The sequence below is a fragment of the Camelus bactrianus genome, chromosome 34, assembly GCF_048773025.1.
Source record: "Camelus bactrianus isolate YW-2024 breed Bactrian camel chromosome 34, ASM4877302v1, whole genome shotgun sequence".
NCBI lineage: Eukaryota > Metazoa > Chordata > Mammalia > Artiodactyla > Camelidae > Camelus > Camelus bactrianus.
This window is the reverse complement of record NC_133572.1, coordinates 6272146-6289156: the sequence shown is the minus strand read 5'-3', so window position 1 is coordinate 6289156 and position 17011 is coordinate 6272146. Positions and strand designations below refer to the sequence as shown.

Below are 17011 nucleotides of genomic sequence, written 5' to 3'. Positions count from 1 at the left end.
TTATGGAGAGTCATACTTTTTTGGCTCCAGTGGAAATATTGTCAATAACTTAGCTTGGGCCAGGGAAAGTGGCCAGGAAACAAAACCAGAGACCAACAGGGTAGAGAAGAACAAACATTCATTTTTTTAATTAAAAGAGATTTGTTTTTAGAAAGACTAGACTACTTCAACTATGCTGAACCAAAGACTGCGCAAAAAGGATCTGGGACATTCTTTCATTCATTCATCAGACACTGGCTGTAGCACTTTGATTCAGGTCAGTTACTATGTGGTGATACAGAGGTGAATGGATTGATTTCCTTCCATCTTGGATCTCGTAGTCCCTTAGAGGAGACAAACGTGAACAAAGAGATGTAATTTAATACGGTAAGTTCTATAATACAGTTTGTGGACCCAAAATTGTAGTCTGAGATTGATGGGGAAAGAAACTAACCCTCCCAAAAGGCTTAAAAGAGAAGGTTGTGGGTTTTTGTTTGTTGGGTTGTAAGTTTGTTAAGCTGGGGAGACGAGAAGAAGAGGCCACATCAGGTGGAGGTCACGACCTGTCCTCAGGCAGAGGAGACAGAGAACAAGAGTATTTGAAAAATAAGGCAAAGTTCAGTATGAAAAGAAGAGAGAGAGAGGAACTGGATACTGTACGTTGACATTTGAATTTCTAAAGTCATTCTATGGAGTTTAATTTTTATCTTGGAGATAACAGAAGAAAAAAATTCAATAACGAGGCTTATGAATAGAGATGTGTTCTAGAAAAACACCAGATGTGAGAGTAACAGGAAGTTTGGATTGAAAGAAAGGGAAGAGATTGGACTGGAGGAAAAGCGATTGGTTAAGAGGCCATCACGCATGTCTGGCTGAGGGGTAATAAGGGACTCAAATATTTAGAAAAATTGAGGAGGGAGAGAAGAAAACAAATTAGAGAGACTGATGCATAATTGTGACCAATCTTATTTGTGGGTAAAAGGATTCCACAAGTTGGATATGAGTCCCTGTTTTCTGGTTTGAATGTTTTATGAGAATTGGGAACAGGCTGTCAAATCTCAATCAAATTTACCGACTAAGTTGGACTTAGATGTTGAGAAAAACTAGTAAACTGGTAAGCAGGGAATCAGAGTCCTGTATTAGTCAACTGAGTAGCCTTGAATAATTAACTCATTTATGCTTGATCAATTTTCCCTACCTGTAAAATATGGCGGTTGAAACAGGGCCTCTCATCTCTAAAACCATGGCTCTGACTACTTGCAAGTCAAATCTTTGTGTTCTTACATATCTTTACCCTCGCAAAGGTGGGTGACTGTACTTTGCAACACTTCTTTTTGAAAAACATGACAGGACCAGCATGAAGTGGTGAAGGGAAAAGGAAATGGATAATGCATGGAACAAAGATGAAAAGTTGATATGGACATCATTTTGAAAAAAGATGAACCTTACTTCACATACATAATTGTCCGCAACTATTGCCCGTAAGGGATGCAAAGAGGCTGAAAGCGGCTCTCTTAGGTAAACTTCTTAATTTAAAAACCAAAGGGAAAAAGTTTTAAGAGATTGATTTAAAAAACAAAAACAAAAACAGACCACTGGCAGACTGAGCAGATTCGAGCAGGAGAAATCAAGAAGTGCTCTAGCAAACTGCGATCTGTGAATTACTGGCCCCAGCTTAGTTCTTCTTGCAGCTTCTGCGGTGCAGCTTTCTGGTTTCTGGAAGTCCAGGGTACTTCCCTTGACTCAGCCAGCAGGGAGCTCCAGCCAATGGGGAAATGGCAGTGAACTGAGTGGTCAGGCTGACTCTCTGGTGACTCTGACGTCTCCCGGAGAAGAGGTTCTAGAGTAGCAGTTCCCTGATCAGTCTGGACCCGAGGACACAGAGGTAATGGAGACAAGCAGGAGGCTGGCAGCCTGACGCAGAGCCACGGAGTTGCCAGCTGCTATCAGACAGTGCTTGGCTGATACAGCACAGACTGGTAAGTGGAGCCAGGGTTTGGGGTACAGTTTGTAGTAGAGAGAGCATTAAGGTGGCCATAGCTAAATGGTGCACAAGCAAAAGTGATGGCTTTAAGATAGCATATAAGCTTTGGGGATGGTTTATGCTACAGGTAGTCTTGAATAGAATAATCTAGCCATAGTTTCCCCTAATCTCTCTCTGTCTCTAATGTGTGTAGATGTATACACACACACACACACACACACACAGATTGTTTGGCTCCTGAAATAATTGTTTGGAAGCTGCAAAACAATATTCATACAGTCAAAAGCTCAACATACAAAATTAGAGAAAACTCTATACCTTATAGTCCACCTTTAAAAAATGTTAACCCGTTGCTTTTTGTCTGCCTCTCAAGGAGATGCCTTTGGAATACAGGCTGCCACGTGTTCATCCTCACTTATGCTGGGTAACCTTAGGCAGTTACAATCATCTTAGCACGATGCTAATAGCACAATACTTTTGTTATATTTGTTGCTGAACTTGAGGTCTGCTTCCTATATCTGGAGTAAAAGTTCTGCCTTTGAGAAGGCTTGTGGCAGCCCTCCTGACTAGTGGGAGGCCAGAGGGGAGAGCAGAGCGGTTGAATGCCCAGAGCTGACCTCTGCCACGTATAGCTGTGTTACTCCAAGAAAGCTTTGTAACCTCTCTGCTACTTGAAGTCGTTGCCTCCTCTATAAATCAGTGATAAAAATAAGCCCCTATTTGATCACGTTATGGTGAATTTAAATTAAATCATAAAAGTTAAGCGCTTAGAACTAGGCTTACCGTCAAGGAAACACAATAAATATTAGATATGATTCTTTCTGCTATTGTTATTGTTACTGTTATTACTGCTACTACTGCTACTACTAAAGCAAAATCATGTTCTTTCCCTGAAGTCTAAGTTGCTCTTTAACCCCCAGATCTTTTCTGTTGGATCTGCAGTGGTCAAATTAACTAAGAGTTTTGGTAGGTCGCGGTGATGATCTGAAGACTCAATCTGTTGGCTTCACAAACCACTGAACCTCACTTCCTTTCTACCAAATGCAACCGTCAGAAGAATCATGTCAGTCACCCACCACCACCTGCAGAAGCTCCACAAAGTGCAGTGAGAGAGAATGAGTTTTGGAAGCAATGCGCCAAAAAGGAAGGCGCTATGTGAGCGGTCAGACCTCTGAGCGGTCAGAGCCTTCATGGTCTGCGGACTAGCGCGCCGTTCTCACTGCAGGTCGCCCTGACGTGGTACTTGCGCTGCGGGCTGTCTTCCTTCCTTTGCCGAAGTAAATCCAGGTAGTGGGCAGGGACCTAGAATCCCGTGTCTTCACTCCAGTTTGTGTTTTTTTTTACTTAGAAGGAGACATGGATAATCAGAGAAGGCTGATGAATGCAGGAGATTCCCAGTCTTCAGGTAAGAAGCACGGGTCTGAGGGCGCTGGGTGCTCTGTGTGTAGTAAACAGACTTACATTTGGTGAGTCCTTGCTCTCGGTTTTGAGAGTCAGTGCCTCACATTCTTCATCTTTTTTCTTATCCATGTCAAATGACTTCCAGCTATGTATCCGAGGGAGCTTAAAAACAGTATAAATAAATCCATACTGTGTGAATAAAAGCTGCCTGATTTTTGGACTATTTTAATAGCTTTATTTAGATAAAATTGACATACATTTAGGGGGGAGGGTATAGCTCAGTGATAGAGTGCATGCTTAGCAAGCATGAGGTCCTGGGTTCAATCCCCAGTACTTCCATTTTTAAAACAGTAATAAATAAATAAATCTAATTATTCCTCCCCCCAATTTTTAAAAAAAATAAAATACACATATTTAAAGTATGCAACTTGATAAATTTTGGCATGCATGATGTACACCCATGAAACCACAAAGACATTCAAGATGATGAACATATCCATCAATACCAAGTGTTTTCTAATACCTCATTATAGCATTTTTCTATTGCCACTTTTAGCATGCCCTCCTTGATTCAACCACAGGTCAGCTTCCAGTCACTATAGACAGACTTGCATTTTCTGGAATTTTATATCGATGGAATCATGCACTATATAATCATTTCTCTTTGGCCTCTTTTATTTAGCATAATTATTTTAAAATTCTTTCCTGTTGTTTTAAGTATCAATAGGTCATTTCATTTTTATTGCTGACTGCTAGTCCCTCATATAGATATACCATAGTCTATTTATTTATTCAGCTGTTAATGAATATTTGAATTGTTTCTAGTTTGGGATTATTACAAAATAAGCCTCTATAAAAATGTGCACCAGCCTTGGTATGGACACACTCTTCCATTTCTTTGGGGGAAATACCTATGAATAGAATGGGCAAATCATATAGTAGGTGTATATTTAACTTTTTAAGAAATGTCTGCACTGCCTCCCGTAATGGTTGTGCCCTTTATGTTTCCACTAACAATGGATGAGACTCCCAGGTCTTCCATATTCTCACCAACACTTAGTATGGTCAGACGTTCTAATTTTACTAATTCTAATAGGTAGGTAGTAGCTTCTAAATCTGGTTTTAATTTGCATTTGCTTTATAATTATTGATGACGAGCCTCTTTTTATGTCAAATTTGCCTTCTATATACCTTATTTCATGAAGTGCCTGTTACACCCTGTTGTTCACATTTTTTGTCGTGTTGTTTGTTTTCTTATGAAGTATTGAGCGTTCTTTATGTATTCTGGACACAAGACTTTTATCAGACATCAGACTTGCAAATATTTCTCCAGGCTCTGGCTTGTCTTTTCATTTTGTTAAAACTGTCTTTTGAAGAGCCTAAGTTATTAATTTTTACAAGTCCAATTTATTACTTTTAATAGACCATGTTTTTGGGGCTGGATTGAAGAAATCTTTCTCTAATCCAAAATAACAAAGAATTTTTCCTATGTTTTCTTCTAAAAATGTTATAGTTTCAGGTATTACATTTATTTCTATGATCCTTTATGAATTAATTTTTATATATGGAATGTGGTGTGGATCAAAATCTTTTTTTGTACATGGATTCCAATTCTTCCAGTACTGTTTATCAAAATGATTATTCTTTTTGGCTCCTCTCTGGTCTCCACATATGTTGGGTCTATTTCCAGACTATTTGTCTATTTTTTATACCAATACCATGCTACAGTGACAACTGTGGCTTTATAATAAATCTTTAAACCCAGTAATGTTTGTCCACAAACTTAGTTCTTTTTTGAAACTGGCTATTCTAATTCCTTTGCATTTTAGTATGAATTTTAGAAATAGCTTGCCAATTTCTACCAAAAAAAGTCTGCTGAGAATTTTGTTTGGGATTGTGATGAATCTGGGTAGAACAGACATCATAACAGTGTTTTGTCTTCTGACTCCTGGGAACAGTATCTCTCCATTTATTTATGTCTTCAGTTTCAGCAATGTTTTGTAGTTTTTAGTGTACAAGTTTTATATATCTTTTTTTCAGATTTATCCACAAGTATTTAATATTTTATGCTACTATAAATGATATGTTATATTTTAATTTCCTATTGATAAATGCGAGTATATAGAAATATGATTGGTTTCTATATATTGATCTTGAATCTTATAACACTCTAAGCTCACTTATTAGTAATGAAGAGCTGATTTAATTTTTCTATAGGAGATGTTATCTCTTCCAACCTTACCATAGAGTCACACGAACCCCCAAAAGGGAATAAAAAGAAACCTTGTGTCTCTAAAATCATCGCTATCATCATTTTCCTGGTGATCCTGATAATTACACTGGCCATAGTTTTAGCAGGTGAGTTGAGTTGTCCATTTCCCAAATATGTTCATGTTAACCCTCCTCTAAAATATTTGGTCATACATGTATGTTTCATACTTCAGCTCAAGATTAAGGATAATTTCAGACATCTTTGTACATGACATGAGCATATGATTCTTCTTCTATAACGTGAAGATTATAGCATTTCTAAATACTATGAAGAAAAAAAATAACTTAATGTATATGAAATTCCTTTTAAGCCAGTGTTGCTTATAGTCCTTACTAGGTAAGGAACTTGTGGTAAAATGTAAATCACCACACTGCTTTTTTCATCCATAAGGTCCTATTATGGAAAAAAAAAACAAAAAAACAAAAGAACCAGACAGTATATTGGGTGACATAGTTAGTTAACAACGTACTATGAGGTTCTATCTCGCTGTGGACTGGCGGCACGCAGGGTGTGGAACGGCATCTAGCAGTGGACTGACTACTTTGAAAATTGAGTTCAAGGTGCAAAACATTTGATTTCTCTCTGATTGTGTGACTTGCAATGATGAGGTCAAATTTCCAAGCTGTCCTCATAATTCACAAGGGTAGGGATGAGTCATAGAGAATTAGACAAGAAAAAAGTGTTCCTGTCTTAATAACCAACTTTTTTACACTAGATTACCTTTAGGTTCTAAAAACAGCCTTGTACACCTCTCCTTCATGATAGTAAACTATGGACATACCTTCTACAGATAGCTCAAATTATTTTAATAAGATGTTTGAAAATATATATAAGTATATATGTGTATAGATGCGCATGTATAAATATTGTATGATTTATACATCAATGTTTTATAAATGTGTATAAAATATGTACATGTATAAAGTAATTTATAGAAATTAATGTGCCTACATATTATATAGACACATATACATAAATGTACATATACATATAAATGAATTTGTATGGTGTAGACATATTAATCAAGCTTATTCTATGAACTATGCATTAGGAGATACATGAATACATTATATCTGTGATTATACTGTCTATATCAACTTAATAATATCAGTACATACATGATAGTCAACACCATGAAAATGAGGGTCCAAACCCTTTGGGTTGAAGGGCTAACCTGGTGAATTGTATTCATGGGGATAATTGTTTTAAGTTAAGGGATTGCCACCCCCCAGGGAATTAATCTATTATTCGATCGTTTTTAGTTGAAAAGCACAAATCTTCCATGGAACACGTGTCATGCTTGGATGGCTGGATTGGCTACCTAGGAAAGTGCTTCTATTTTTCTGAAAATACAACCACCTGGGCAGCAAGTCAGAACTTCTGTGCCGCTCACGCTGCAAACCCCGCTGTGTTCAACACCACCGAAGAGCTGGTGAGGCAATGCTTTGGAACTGTGGTTATGTTTACAGAGGTTATAGCTGATGGGAGAGTAGAAATGGTCCAGAGAAGACCCTCTCACTAAGCAGAGGAGGCCCTACTTTCCATGTCAGCTTAAACCGTAGAAAGAGCTCACATCAGGTCAGATCACATTCATGTCACAGGTCAGGTCAGATCAAATCATGGTACGAGTTATTAGGCAACGTTCAGGAGATGACTTCCCCTACTTGACTTTTCAACTGGGGATAGGTGTATTTAAAAACAAGGCATACACTAGGCCTTTTCCCTAAGCCCTACATAAAGCTATTTAAATACTGCTGCCCACCAGAAAGACCCCAACTGTTCTTCAAAGAAGTTCAGCCACATAATCACCCAGCTCTACATTTTCAAGAGAAGTTACGGCTCCCAACCCCAGGGAAAGTCCAAAATCACAGTTCAGAATTGAGAAGTTCTAACAAAGCCCCCAGTCATGATTAACAGTTGTTAATCTACTAAGTTCATGCTAAATGAAAGTTGCCTTTTGTGAGACTACGTGAAAGAAATAATAAACAGAGAGTCATAGCAGACTGTTTGTCAGAGATACGGGGAAGAATTAATAAATGAGTCATTATAGCCAAGACGATCTGGGAGCTCTGGGGCACAGAAAAGAGTAAATAGAAAACCTTAAATGTGTACAATACAAATTGCCCAAAACAGAAATAATCGAGACGTAGAATGTCAGAGATGGTAAGAGACAGAAAGGCTAAGACTAAGGAGCATAAGGGTATATTTATCATTTATAGAAAACGTTCTCTACCAGGAATGGGCAGAAGAGAGATTCTCCCATCCTAAAAGGCACCAAACCTAGAAAGATTTACTGGCAAGTTTAATCGAGCTTTCACAGAAAAAAAAAAAAAAAAAAAAAAACTTCTGCTTTACAAAAACTTTTTTAGAAAACAGAAAAGAGAGGAAGCTAACCAATGCAATTTACTACAGAAGTTGTTACCGAAGTAACACAACCCCTGACCTTACCATGAACCAGATAAAGTCACCTTTAAGATCCTTTCCAAGTCTGAAAGTCTGTACTTTAATAAAAAATATATTGAAGTAGACCGAAAAAAAAAATCAAAGAGAATGAGGGCTTTGCTATTCATTCTGTAAATATTCTATATTAAAGAATTTCCTGAAGCGATATTCTGACCATTCTCAGTATTGGATTGGACTGAGGCAAAAACCAGGGCAGACTTGGCAGTGGATAGATGGGACCATATACAGTGGTTGGTAAGTCCTGGGTATATAATTTACACACCTGAAGCTGGGGCTCAGAGCCTTTCCCACCATGGAGAGATCTGAGTTATAATCCACATCCACCGTTCTCCTGGAAACTTCCTTTGTGGTGGAGAATAAAATGAGCTCAGAGAAAAAGTCATACTGCAAGTTGTAATACAAATGATTTAATATCTGTCATCTTCCAAAGATGATGCTTCAACATGATTATATCATCTATCATCTAACCTCCACAGCAGCTGTGAGGGGTGCATATATTTACCTCTATTTTACAGATGAAAAAAATCGGCGTTCAAAGATGTTGAATAATTAGATTATCTTACAATAATCTGCCCTTCTCCATCATATAGGGTATTGTTGTTTTGTGTTTATAAATCTACCTTTTTAGGGCAACAAAGCATACGAATTCAGTTTGCTTTATGTTCGAACAATGTGGTGTTGGGTTAGAGTAAAATCTCACAGCAGAGGAAATTTTTTCTCTAGCCATTCCCATCAGTATCCATTCATTCTGTGCCCCCCCCTTCTTCCTTTTTTCCTTCTGTGTTTTGTTTCAGGTTGAAAATAATTGGAATTGGAGAATGTGCTTATCTACACCAAATTGGGATTAGCAGTGCCAGTACTCATTTGGTTAGAAAATGGATTTGCAGCAGACCAGACACATGTATACCAAGAAGCTAAGACATCGTAGATCTAAGATGTTTCGCATAAAATGAAGTTTTTATTCCTTTTGAAATATATTAATATACAGGTACATGAAATTCATACTTAGAACTATTCACTAATGTTTCATTTCAAATCTGTAAGTCCATTTTCATAAACCTATTAGATTCTTGGCATTCAAGAAATATATGCCACAACATATTTAAAGGTTTCCAAATCTATTATAGAATAAAATTTCTGATACGTAATACATTAAAATATGAATGAAAAAGTTAGACATTTCAAGATATATAATCATATGACTTCAGACTGATGTCATTTAAAACTACTTGTTTTTCTAAGTAAGAACGCTGGCATTTTTACAGTCTCATTAATTTTATTATCAATGCTAGTTGTTGTCTTTTCTTTCAGTTTTGCAATATTTGCATTATTTGAATTATGAGATTCACTCATGAATGTAGTGTAACATAGTATAACAAGAATAGTGCGTAAGTGTGTTGATTTACTCGTTAAATCAATCTCTTTCACACACCAACCTTAGCAAAAAAAAAAAGAAAAAATGAAACAATAATAAAATGAGTTCACGTTCAGACCATCATAGGATGGGCGTCAGGTGATGGGTAAACAGCCTGAACTAGCAGAGTTCTATTTATGGATGCAAGGACCTACCACCTGAAGGACACCAGGAATAGTGCAAATTTGGGGGACAAATCGGGGAGGGAGTGGTTTGAACTTTGCTGCTCAAACTTCTTTCTATTTGAGAAAAACAACAATTTAGGTTCTGTGTCAGAATATATACTTTTCAGAGGATATTATCTTCATGTTTACTCGAGGTTAGCAATATCTCTTTGTAAAACATAATTTTTCTTAACATAATTGTGAAGTCTGTGATCTGCATCCTATGGGTGCTTAGTGTATACTCGCTATTAGAAATTTAAATAGTTCTATTAAACGAATACGTATTGGAGAGTAGGGCTAGTAAGAATTTAAGAAAATAACTTAGTAGAATTTCATTCTTTTATGTTTTCTTGTAGACGATACCATTTTCCATCTTTTAACCTCTCTCTTTACCCTCATTTTCACTTTTTCCCTCCCTGTTCTTTATAAATGTTTATTTGATTATTTTAATCTCAACATGAATAAGGGAGATAACTGTCTACAGGCAAATAAGTGCCAAGACAGTAAAAGACTAAAAGAGAAAATTTCTTTCCTAGTTAAAATCAACCATTACATGGTTCCTTAGAAAACTCAGGACTTTGTTCTTAAGGTCTTAATTGTAACAACTTGTATTATTACTCCACTGTTGTCCTGTATCAGGAGTATATAAAGCTATTTTTATTGAAAATTAGACTGTAATAAATGGTGGCAAGGAATTTAGCATTTAATCTACAGGTTAGAAAATCAGAAACTAGATAGACGAACCTTCTAACATTTAATTACCAAACAGTGTAAGACATATAAAAGCAAATGCACATGATGTGTAAAAAAGTTCAGTGCCAGCACAGGGAAGAAAGTGTCTCAGAAAATATAGGACAATAGCGATGAAGAATAGATGTGAAAAATGAATCCCATGTTTCTCTCCAAGTCAATCAGAGGAACAGTGGTGCTATTAGCTGATATAGACAGAAAAGGATATTTTGGAATTACTGAGTTTTAGGAGTCAATAGGTAACTCGGGGGGAATGTTTAGGAGGTTGTAGGATGTACTGTTCAGGGACTCCGGAGCAAGTGTGGGCTGGATATAGGACGTAGATGCAGACAGAGCTGCAGAGATCTAAGCTGTAAGCTTACATGACAAAGGGAGAAAAAGTGCATGGTGACGAATGGGGGAAAGGTACAGCTCAACCAGTAGAGCGCATGCTTAGCGTTCTTCAGACAAATAATCAGCTCATGTGTATTTAAGAAGCATTAAATGACAGTGATGCTTATTCTCCAGCATATGTCGCAATATTCTGAAGTATTGGATTTTCAAACCTTCTAGTATTGAATAATGTCCAGAATTAAGTAGAAAAATATACTAATGTTTCCAGTTATAGTTCTAAAAATTACATGATCATTGTATTAGCCTTTAATAATAGAGCAGCAATGTCAAGAATCTCTTTGTATGACTCATGGCTTTTATGGTATCTAATTCTTTCATTACTTAATGACATAGATTTTTTTAAATGTCTTCTTAATATTTTTTGAATTAGCATTAAAATAGAGTTACTACTTTAAAAACAAATTGAGAATCGTGGTGTTTTTTAGATAAAATCAGAAATATTCTCATATCACCATTAGGGGGCGATAATGGATAATTATGCCTGAAGTTGGAAATTTAATTTCTAAAACTATGGAAAGACAACTTCTAAGAGTTAAGCCTTTTTTATACTTGATTATAATTTTTGCTATATTTTTAAGTATAATATATATGCACTTAAATATAAATAAACCTGTATATGTATGCATATATAGATATACGCTAGTAAGTTTGAATAAAGTATAAAATTAACATGCTAAATTTTAAATTCTTAGTAGGAAAGCCAGGTGTTCAAAACAACTTAATGTAAATGAGGAAAGATATATATTCAGGAATATAATCTCCTCACTGTGTGAGAGTGAATACAATACTTCATTTGACTTAAGAGAGGCTCGCTTGGAAACGGGAATGCAAACTCAATTGATATATCGTATCTGTGGACATATGTTCCTAGAGTAATAATTTAATACCTATGCATGATTTCCTATTAAGAATTTATTGATTCTTTTTATCTTCTTGGAGTTCTGCTTTTGGCTAGTTCTAAATCAACATTTATCTCAAACTTCCCACCCTTGAGTTGCCGTACCATTTGATGTGCATTTCATCTATTAAAATAATCCAAATGTATTTGTCTTTGTCTTCTGAGAAATAGTCAAAAGATTTCTAAGGATTAAAAAAAAAAAAATCAGTGGAAAAGTAATGATACGGACAGAAAGGAAGCCCCCAGAAGAATGAAGAAGAAAAGTAGAGTGGAGAGTTCCTCCTCCTTAGCCAGGGGTGTTCAGACACGTCACTCTGCTGAACTGACCGCCTGGCGAATCGGAAAGCAATCCTGTCTGTGCAGGGCAGACTCAGTAAGGCCCGCCTTCCCGTGTGGACCTAACGCCGAAGGGGAACAAGAGGGAGTGGCCGGTGTGAAGATGCAACTGGACCTCTTCTTTATTTTCACACTTCTAGGCTCCCCAGCGTTAGATCTTTTTTGGTTGGCAGAGCTAATGCATCAAATGAGGTGGAAAACGGTTAATGCAAAGAAGGGCCAGGGAGCAAGGGGAGCGGGAATGACTATTAAAAAGGATTTCAGGAGCAAACCTAAGCTGTTTTTCCCTTCTGGGGGACTGGACGCAGATGTCACAGTCAGTTCTAATGGGGGTCCAAGTGGGAAGTAGAAAGTGGCCTCATTAAAAGCCTTCCCTGGTGAAGCAATAATTTTCCCCAACTGTGAACATACACAAAAAGCATAAACACACGTACATTCCAAAAGAAGTCTAAAAGCTTAAAGATAAAAGCTTTTAAAATGCCATAAATTATAATTGTCCAGTTTATTCCTAAAGGTTTTTCCACTGAGACTCTTCTAATTTACATATTATTTCATATACTCCCCTCCCAGGTAGGATCACTATATAATTTAAAACATTAATTCGGAGGAATGCGTGATCTAAAAATGACTTTAGATGTTGTGATTCAGGCAATCTAGTCCCTCAAAAACATACATATATGGATGTATATATGGAAATAATAAGACAAGCTTTGTTTTTAATGAGGATTTTTAGACATGACTAATTAAAATCATAACAGTTTTCCTCAGATCTCTTAATCCTTCATCATTTTTTCTCTGCTTCCCTTCAATAATTTCTACAATTTTTTCCACATTTCTCAAATGTAACTTCTATGATTTTTCCACATTTCTCAAATGTTCCTACTAATAAAATAGTATGTATTTTTGCATTCATTATACTAGGTAAACATGATTTTGTGTTCTTTGTACTTAATTTTTTGAGTCAAAAGTTTTATATTTCATTCCTTATAAATTGTAATTGCTTCTGTTCATACATATGAATTTGAAGCAAGTATTTTTTAAAATTCTTGTATGATCTTGAAGTTTTACTGTTAGTGTATCTAAGACCTTAAAGTAGTTCCATTGGTGAACTTATAGTCAATCAACAAACATCACTGGAGAGACTCTCTGCTCCAAGTCTCAATGTAGGTTCTTGGTTAAAAACACAAACAAGCAACACACACCCTAGAAAATTTCATTTATTGGCCCATATACACTGACACTTATTTTGAAAAAAGAAAAACAATGATTTTATTTCTCTGTATGAAGGTTATGATTATCTAGACTACGGAAGACTAGTAGTAAAAGTCTTGCTGGGAAAGTCAGAATGTGTTACAAATACATACTCAACAACATAAAAAGTACTTATTTATCATCCATTCTGTATCAGTCACCTAGTTCACACAGTGACAAGGATTATTGACCTTACAGAGCTTATAGTGCATTTAGAGACACAAGCAATTAAGCAATGGTTCAGGAGAAAAAAAGAAACTAAATGTTACAATTAGATCAGCACAGGGAGCTATGAAAATATATATTAAATCCTTATAATTTAGTCTGGAGTGGAGAACAGTCAAGGAAGTATTTTCCTCCAGATGACATTTAATTTGGCCACCTGAAAAAAAAAAGCAAGAGTTAAATAAGTGAGTAAGAAAAAGAACAATGTTTGTTAAGCTGAGACAAATGTATGATTAGATCAGAGACGAGCCATCATGACGCATGTGGGGAACTGAACAAAGTTTCGTGTGTTTGCGTCACTACAAGGGTGGAAGTCGGGGAGGAATGAAGAGGAGCTGAGACACAAAGCATTTGGTCGGAGACAGTAAAAGGTTTAAGCAATGAAATACCACGGAAGGGAATTAAGTAGTGAGTGATGTGGCCGAGTGTGAAGTTTAGAGAATCATAGTATGGAGAATGGACTTTCACAGACAAAAAAAAAAAAAAAAAAAATGCATGCAGTAACCCAAGATGACTGGGTGTGCAGGAGGATGTGTAAATGGACTCCAGAAATAATTACATGATAAAACTGACAGGACTTAAGTAGATGTTTGAATATTGAGGGTGAAAAGATGGAAGATATCATGAAACCCTAGAAATATGGGTTTGGGAGTCAACAATAAACGGATAGCAATTGAAGTTACAGAGTAACTTACAGCCAATGATTGCATATGATAGAGGACCCACTAAAACTCTGAGGAACATTAATATTTAAGAGATCAGAAAAGGAAAGAGACCTGCAGCAAAGACTGAGGAGGGATGGATGGAGAGGTAGAGAGAAATTCAAGAGAGCACCGTGTCGTCGACGCTAAGGTCAGAGAACATCTCAAGAAGAAAGGATCGCTCGACAAAGAGCAACGTTATTGAGAGTTAAAAGGAAGCCTAGGAAAAGCAGAAACAGATTTCAGAAGAACTTGGAGTGGGAGGCAGAAAGAGGAAAAAGCAAGCCTAAAAAGTTTTAGGAAATTTGACTCCAAAGGGGTGAGAAAAATTGGGCAGGAACTAAAAGCCACATGTGGTTAGTGAAAATTTTTCTTGTTGCTCTCACGTTTAATTATTGATAGAAAAGGAAGCATAAGAAGACAGAGGAAATGGTGAGAAATGGGTCTCCTTGAAAAAACTAAAATGGATGCAATCATGACTAGAAACTCAGAGGACTTGGATATTTGATTTAGACAGAAAGAAAGATAGCTCTTTTTTTGGAAATAGGAGGAGAGGACAAACTAATAAATAAGATACAGATACAGGTGTAGACTCAGTGGTAGAAAGTTCAAGAATATATCATCTGATGGCTTCTTTTAAAAAAAAATTAAATGCTCTTCCCCTAATGTGAATGAGAGGTATAGAGAGAGAATTATTGAGGAGACTAAAGGATACTTTGTCTGAAATAGCCACTATCATGCATGGAGGATGACTAGGGAAATACAGTTCTAGGTAGAAACAAAGAATCAGTTAAGGCTGACAGCCCTGGTGGATTGTGACACAAATCTACACTCTTACCATCAATCATTATCACTGTAATATTTGTTGTAAAAACAAAGTGTTTCTACAAAAATATATAAATTTTTTAAACTTGCACTTTTTTTTATAGGCAGGATACCTGTGATCAATTCAGAAGTCATCATCTGTGGATGAAGAGATCACATTTTGACAAATCCAGTAACTCTGAAGGAGACACTTTCCAGCAAAAACACCCTTCTTGGTTATCACAGCACAGGCGTTACCTTCAACCTCTCCCTGGACTTCAAATCTATCGAGGAAAAACAACGTTAGCGACGCCCATGGAAGCTGGACTCTTTCCCAGATATCTGTCTTCCCTTGAGCCAAAAGCACACAAAAGCACAACTGTGTGGTGCCTGTGTTTTTTCTCTCAGGAGAATGTACTCTCCAAGCTGGAATCTAAGACACTGTAATAGTCAGACAGGGAACGTACATTCAAAACAATTTCTTTCATGAAGGAATTCCTCCAAATAGTTTCTTAACCAAAAAACAGTCATTTGTAAATAGAAATCCTACATGTAAATAAAATGAAAATAAAAATGTAAGAAACACTGGTGAAATGTAGGAAATCCATGTGATCGTATGAAAAGGAAAGGTCTTAGGGACTGCAGCTGTCTGCGGGTGTGCCCCGCCCCCACACTTCCTAGGTTAAAATCCTAACTCCTTGAAGTGACAGTGTGAGGAATTAGGGCCTTTGAGAGGTGCTTAAATTATGAAGGTGGAACCTTCGTGAATGGGATTAGTTCCTTATAAAAGGGTCTCTAGAGAGCTCCCTGGCCCCTTCCACCATATGGGGACATGGCGAGAAGGCTCCGGCTACAGACCAGGAGCCCTCACCAAAACACAGTCATTCTCCCGCCTTGCTCTGGGAACCCCACCCTCCAGAACTGTCAGAAATACGTCCCTGTTGTGTATAAGCTACTTAGTCTGTGGGATTTTGTTACAGCAGCCTGAACAGACGAAGATCTTCTAAAAACCTCTTCTCACTGTTTGTCTCTGATGATATTCCTCGTTCTTACAAAAGGTCTTGAGAAAGAAGAACACTCTTTGGCACATCTAGACTCCACCTGCTAAAGACGCAACAGCAACCCCAGACTGGATGAGGAGGAGGGGGAGGAGTTAGAGAGAGGAGTAGGGGAGAAGATCAACTCCCTTCAAAATTTTTAAACTCACATGGACACCCCAACTAGAGTATTTCTGTGCTCATGTGTAAATAAGGATGTACCCAACCCCCTCACCCTTAACACAGAAGGAAATTGCCCCTAAATTCTGTTTTTTTTTTTCCTGTCTTCAACAAATAAGCCACAAGAAATCTTAAAAATCAGAAAATACTCAAAGAACCAGATTAGCAAATTAATCATTCTAAGCAAGTCTGAATGTGGGTTGATGGAACATCACTTTAAAAATACGGGAATAGATTTCTACTAGACATAATCAAAGGTAAAAATTTTAAATAAATTTAGTGTGTGTGGTACACAAAGATTATGACATGCGTGGGTACAGAACATAAATTTTAACAGGAGAGACTGTAAACAGTCTCTGGGTAAGAATATTCATTCATTCATATTCACTCATTCATTTGTATGGTGATTTTCTTAATATTTCCCAATAATTGAAGTCATTATTCAAAATAATGATACTAGTACCAAAAATAATACTAATCAAAATAAAGATTATTCTGTAAATCTTTAAGAAACACTTTGTAAGAATTTAAATTTAGAGACTTCTACATTGACCATGATTTTCCATTTATAGCATTATTTCCATTTATAGCATTATCTGTAAATTAAAAGAAAGTCCAAATATGAAAATACATTAGCTTAAGAGCTTTTGCTTCACTAAGGCAAATTTCCTGCCCGTTTGCACACTAACAAAGATTAAAGTCTTCAATCTGTGGGAACCAACTGGCTACCTGGAGGTTCAGGCAGCCCCCGTAAGGATC

The 17011-nt window shown here is 36.8% G+C and overlaps 2 protein-coding genes across 14 annotated transcripts in view; one reads left to right on the top strand and one right to left on the bottom strand.

Moving 5' to 3' along the window:
* The first annotated feature begins 1803 nt into the window (after positions 1–1803).
* On the top strand, positions 1804–15297 carry LOC105062190 (C-type lectin domain family 2 member A-like). 9 transcript variants are annotated; one of them, XR_012503955.1, is made up of 8 exons: positions 1809–1958; positions 2337–2387; positions 2934–3368; positions 5582–5722; positions 6899–7068; positions 8230–8333; positions 8894–9087; positions 15161–15297. XR_012503955.1 is itself a non-coding variant. In XM_074357342.1 (5 exons), exons 1-5 carry the CDS (start codon positions 3320–3322, stop codon positions 9015–9017), a joined length of 588 nt encoding a protein of 195 aa, XP_074213443.1. In that variant the 5' UTR covers positions 1820–3319; the 3' UTR covers positions 9018–11864. The 9 variants fall into 9 exon arrangements, 1 of the variants encoding a protein (XP_074213443.1); XR_012503954.1 differs by lacking the exon at positions 2337–2387 and having other exon boundaries at positions 1804–1958; XR_012503953.1 differs by having other exon boundaries at positions 2337–3368.
* LOC105062333 (killer cell lectin-like receptor subfamily B member 1B allele A) overlaps positions 13254–17011 on the bottom strand; it is a 30955-nt gene continuing 27197 nt past the window's right edge. For all 5 annotated transcript variants that reach the window (XM_074357340.1, XM_074357337.1, XM_074357336.1 and 2 more), the window contains 2 exons: positions 15170–15319; positions 13254–13687 (listed from right to left, as the gene is read on the bottom strand). In XM_074357340.1, the coding sequence (XP_074213441.1) occupies positions 15181–15319 (139 nt within the window). In that variant the 3' untranslated portion in view covers positions 13254–13687; positions 15170–15180. The remainder of the gene's footprint in view (positions 13688–15169; positions 15320–17011) is intronic.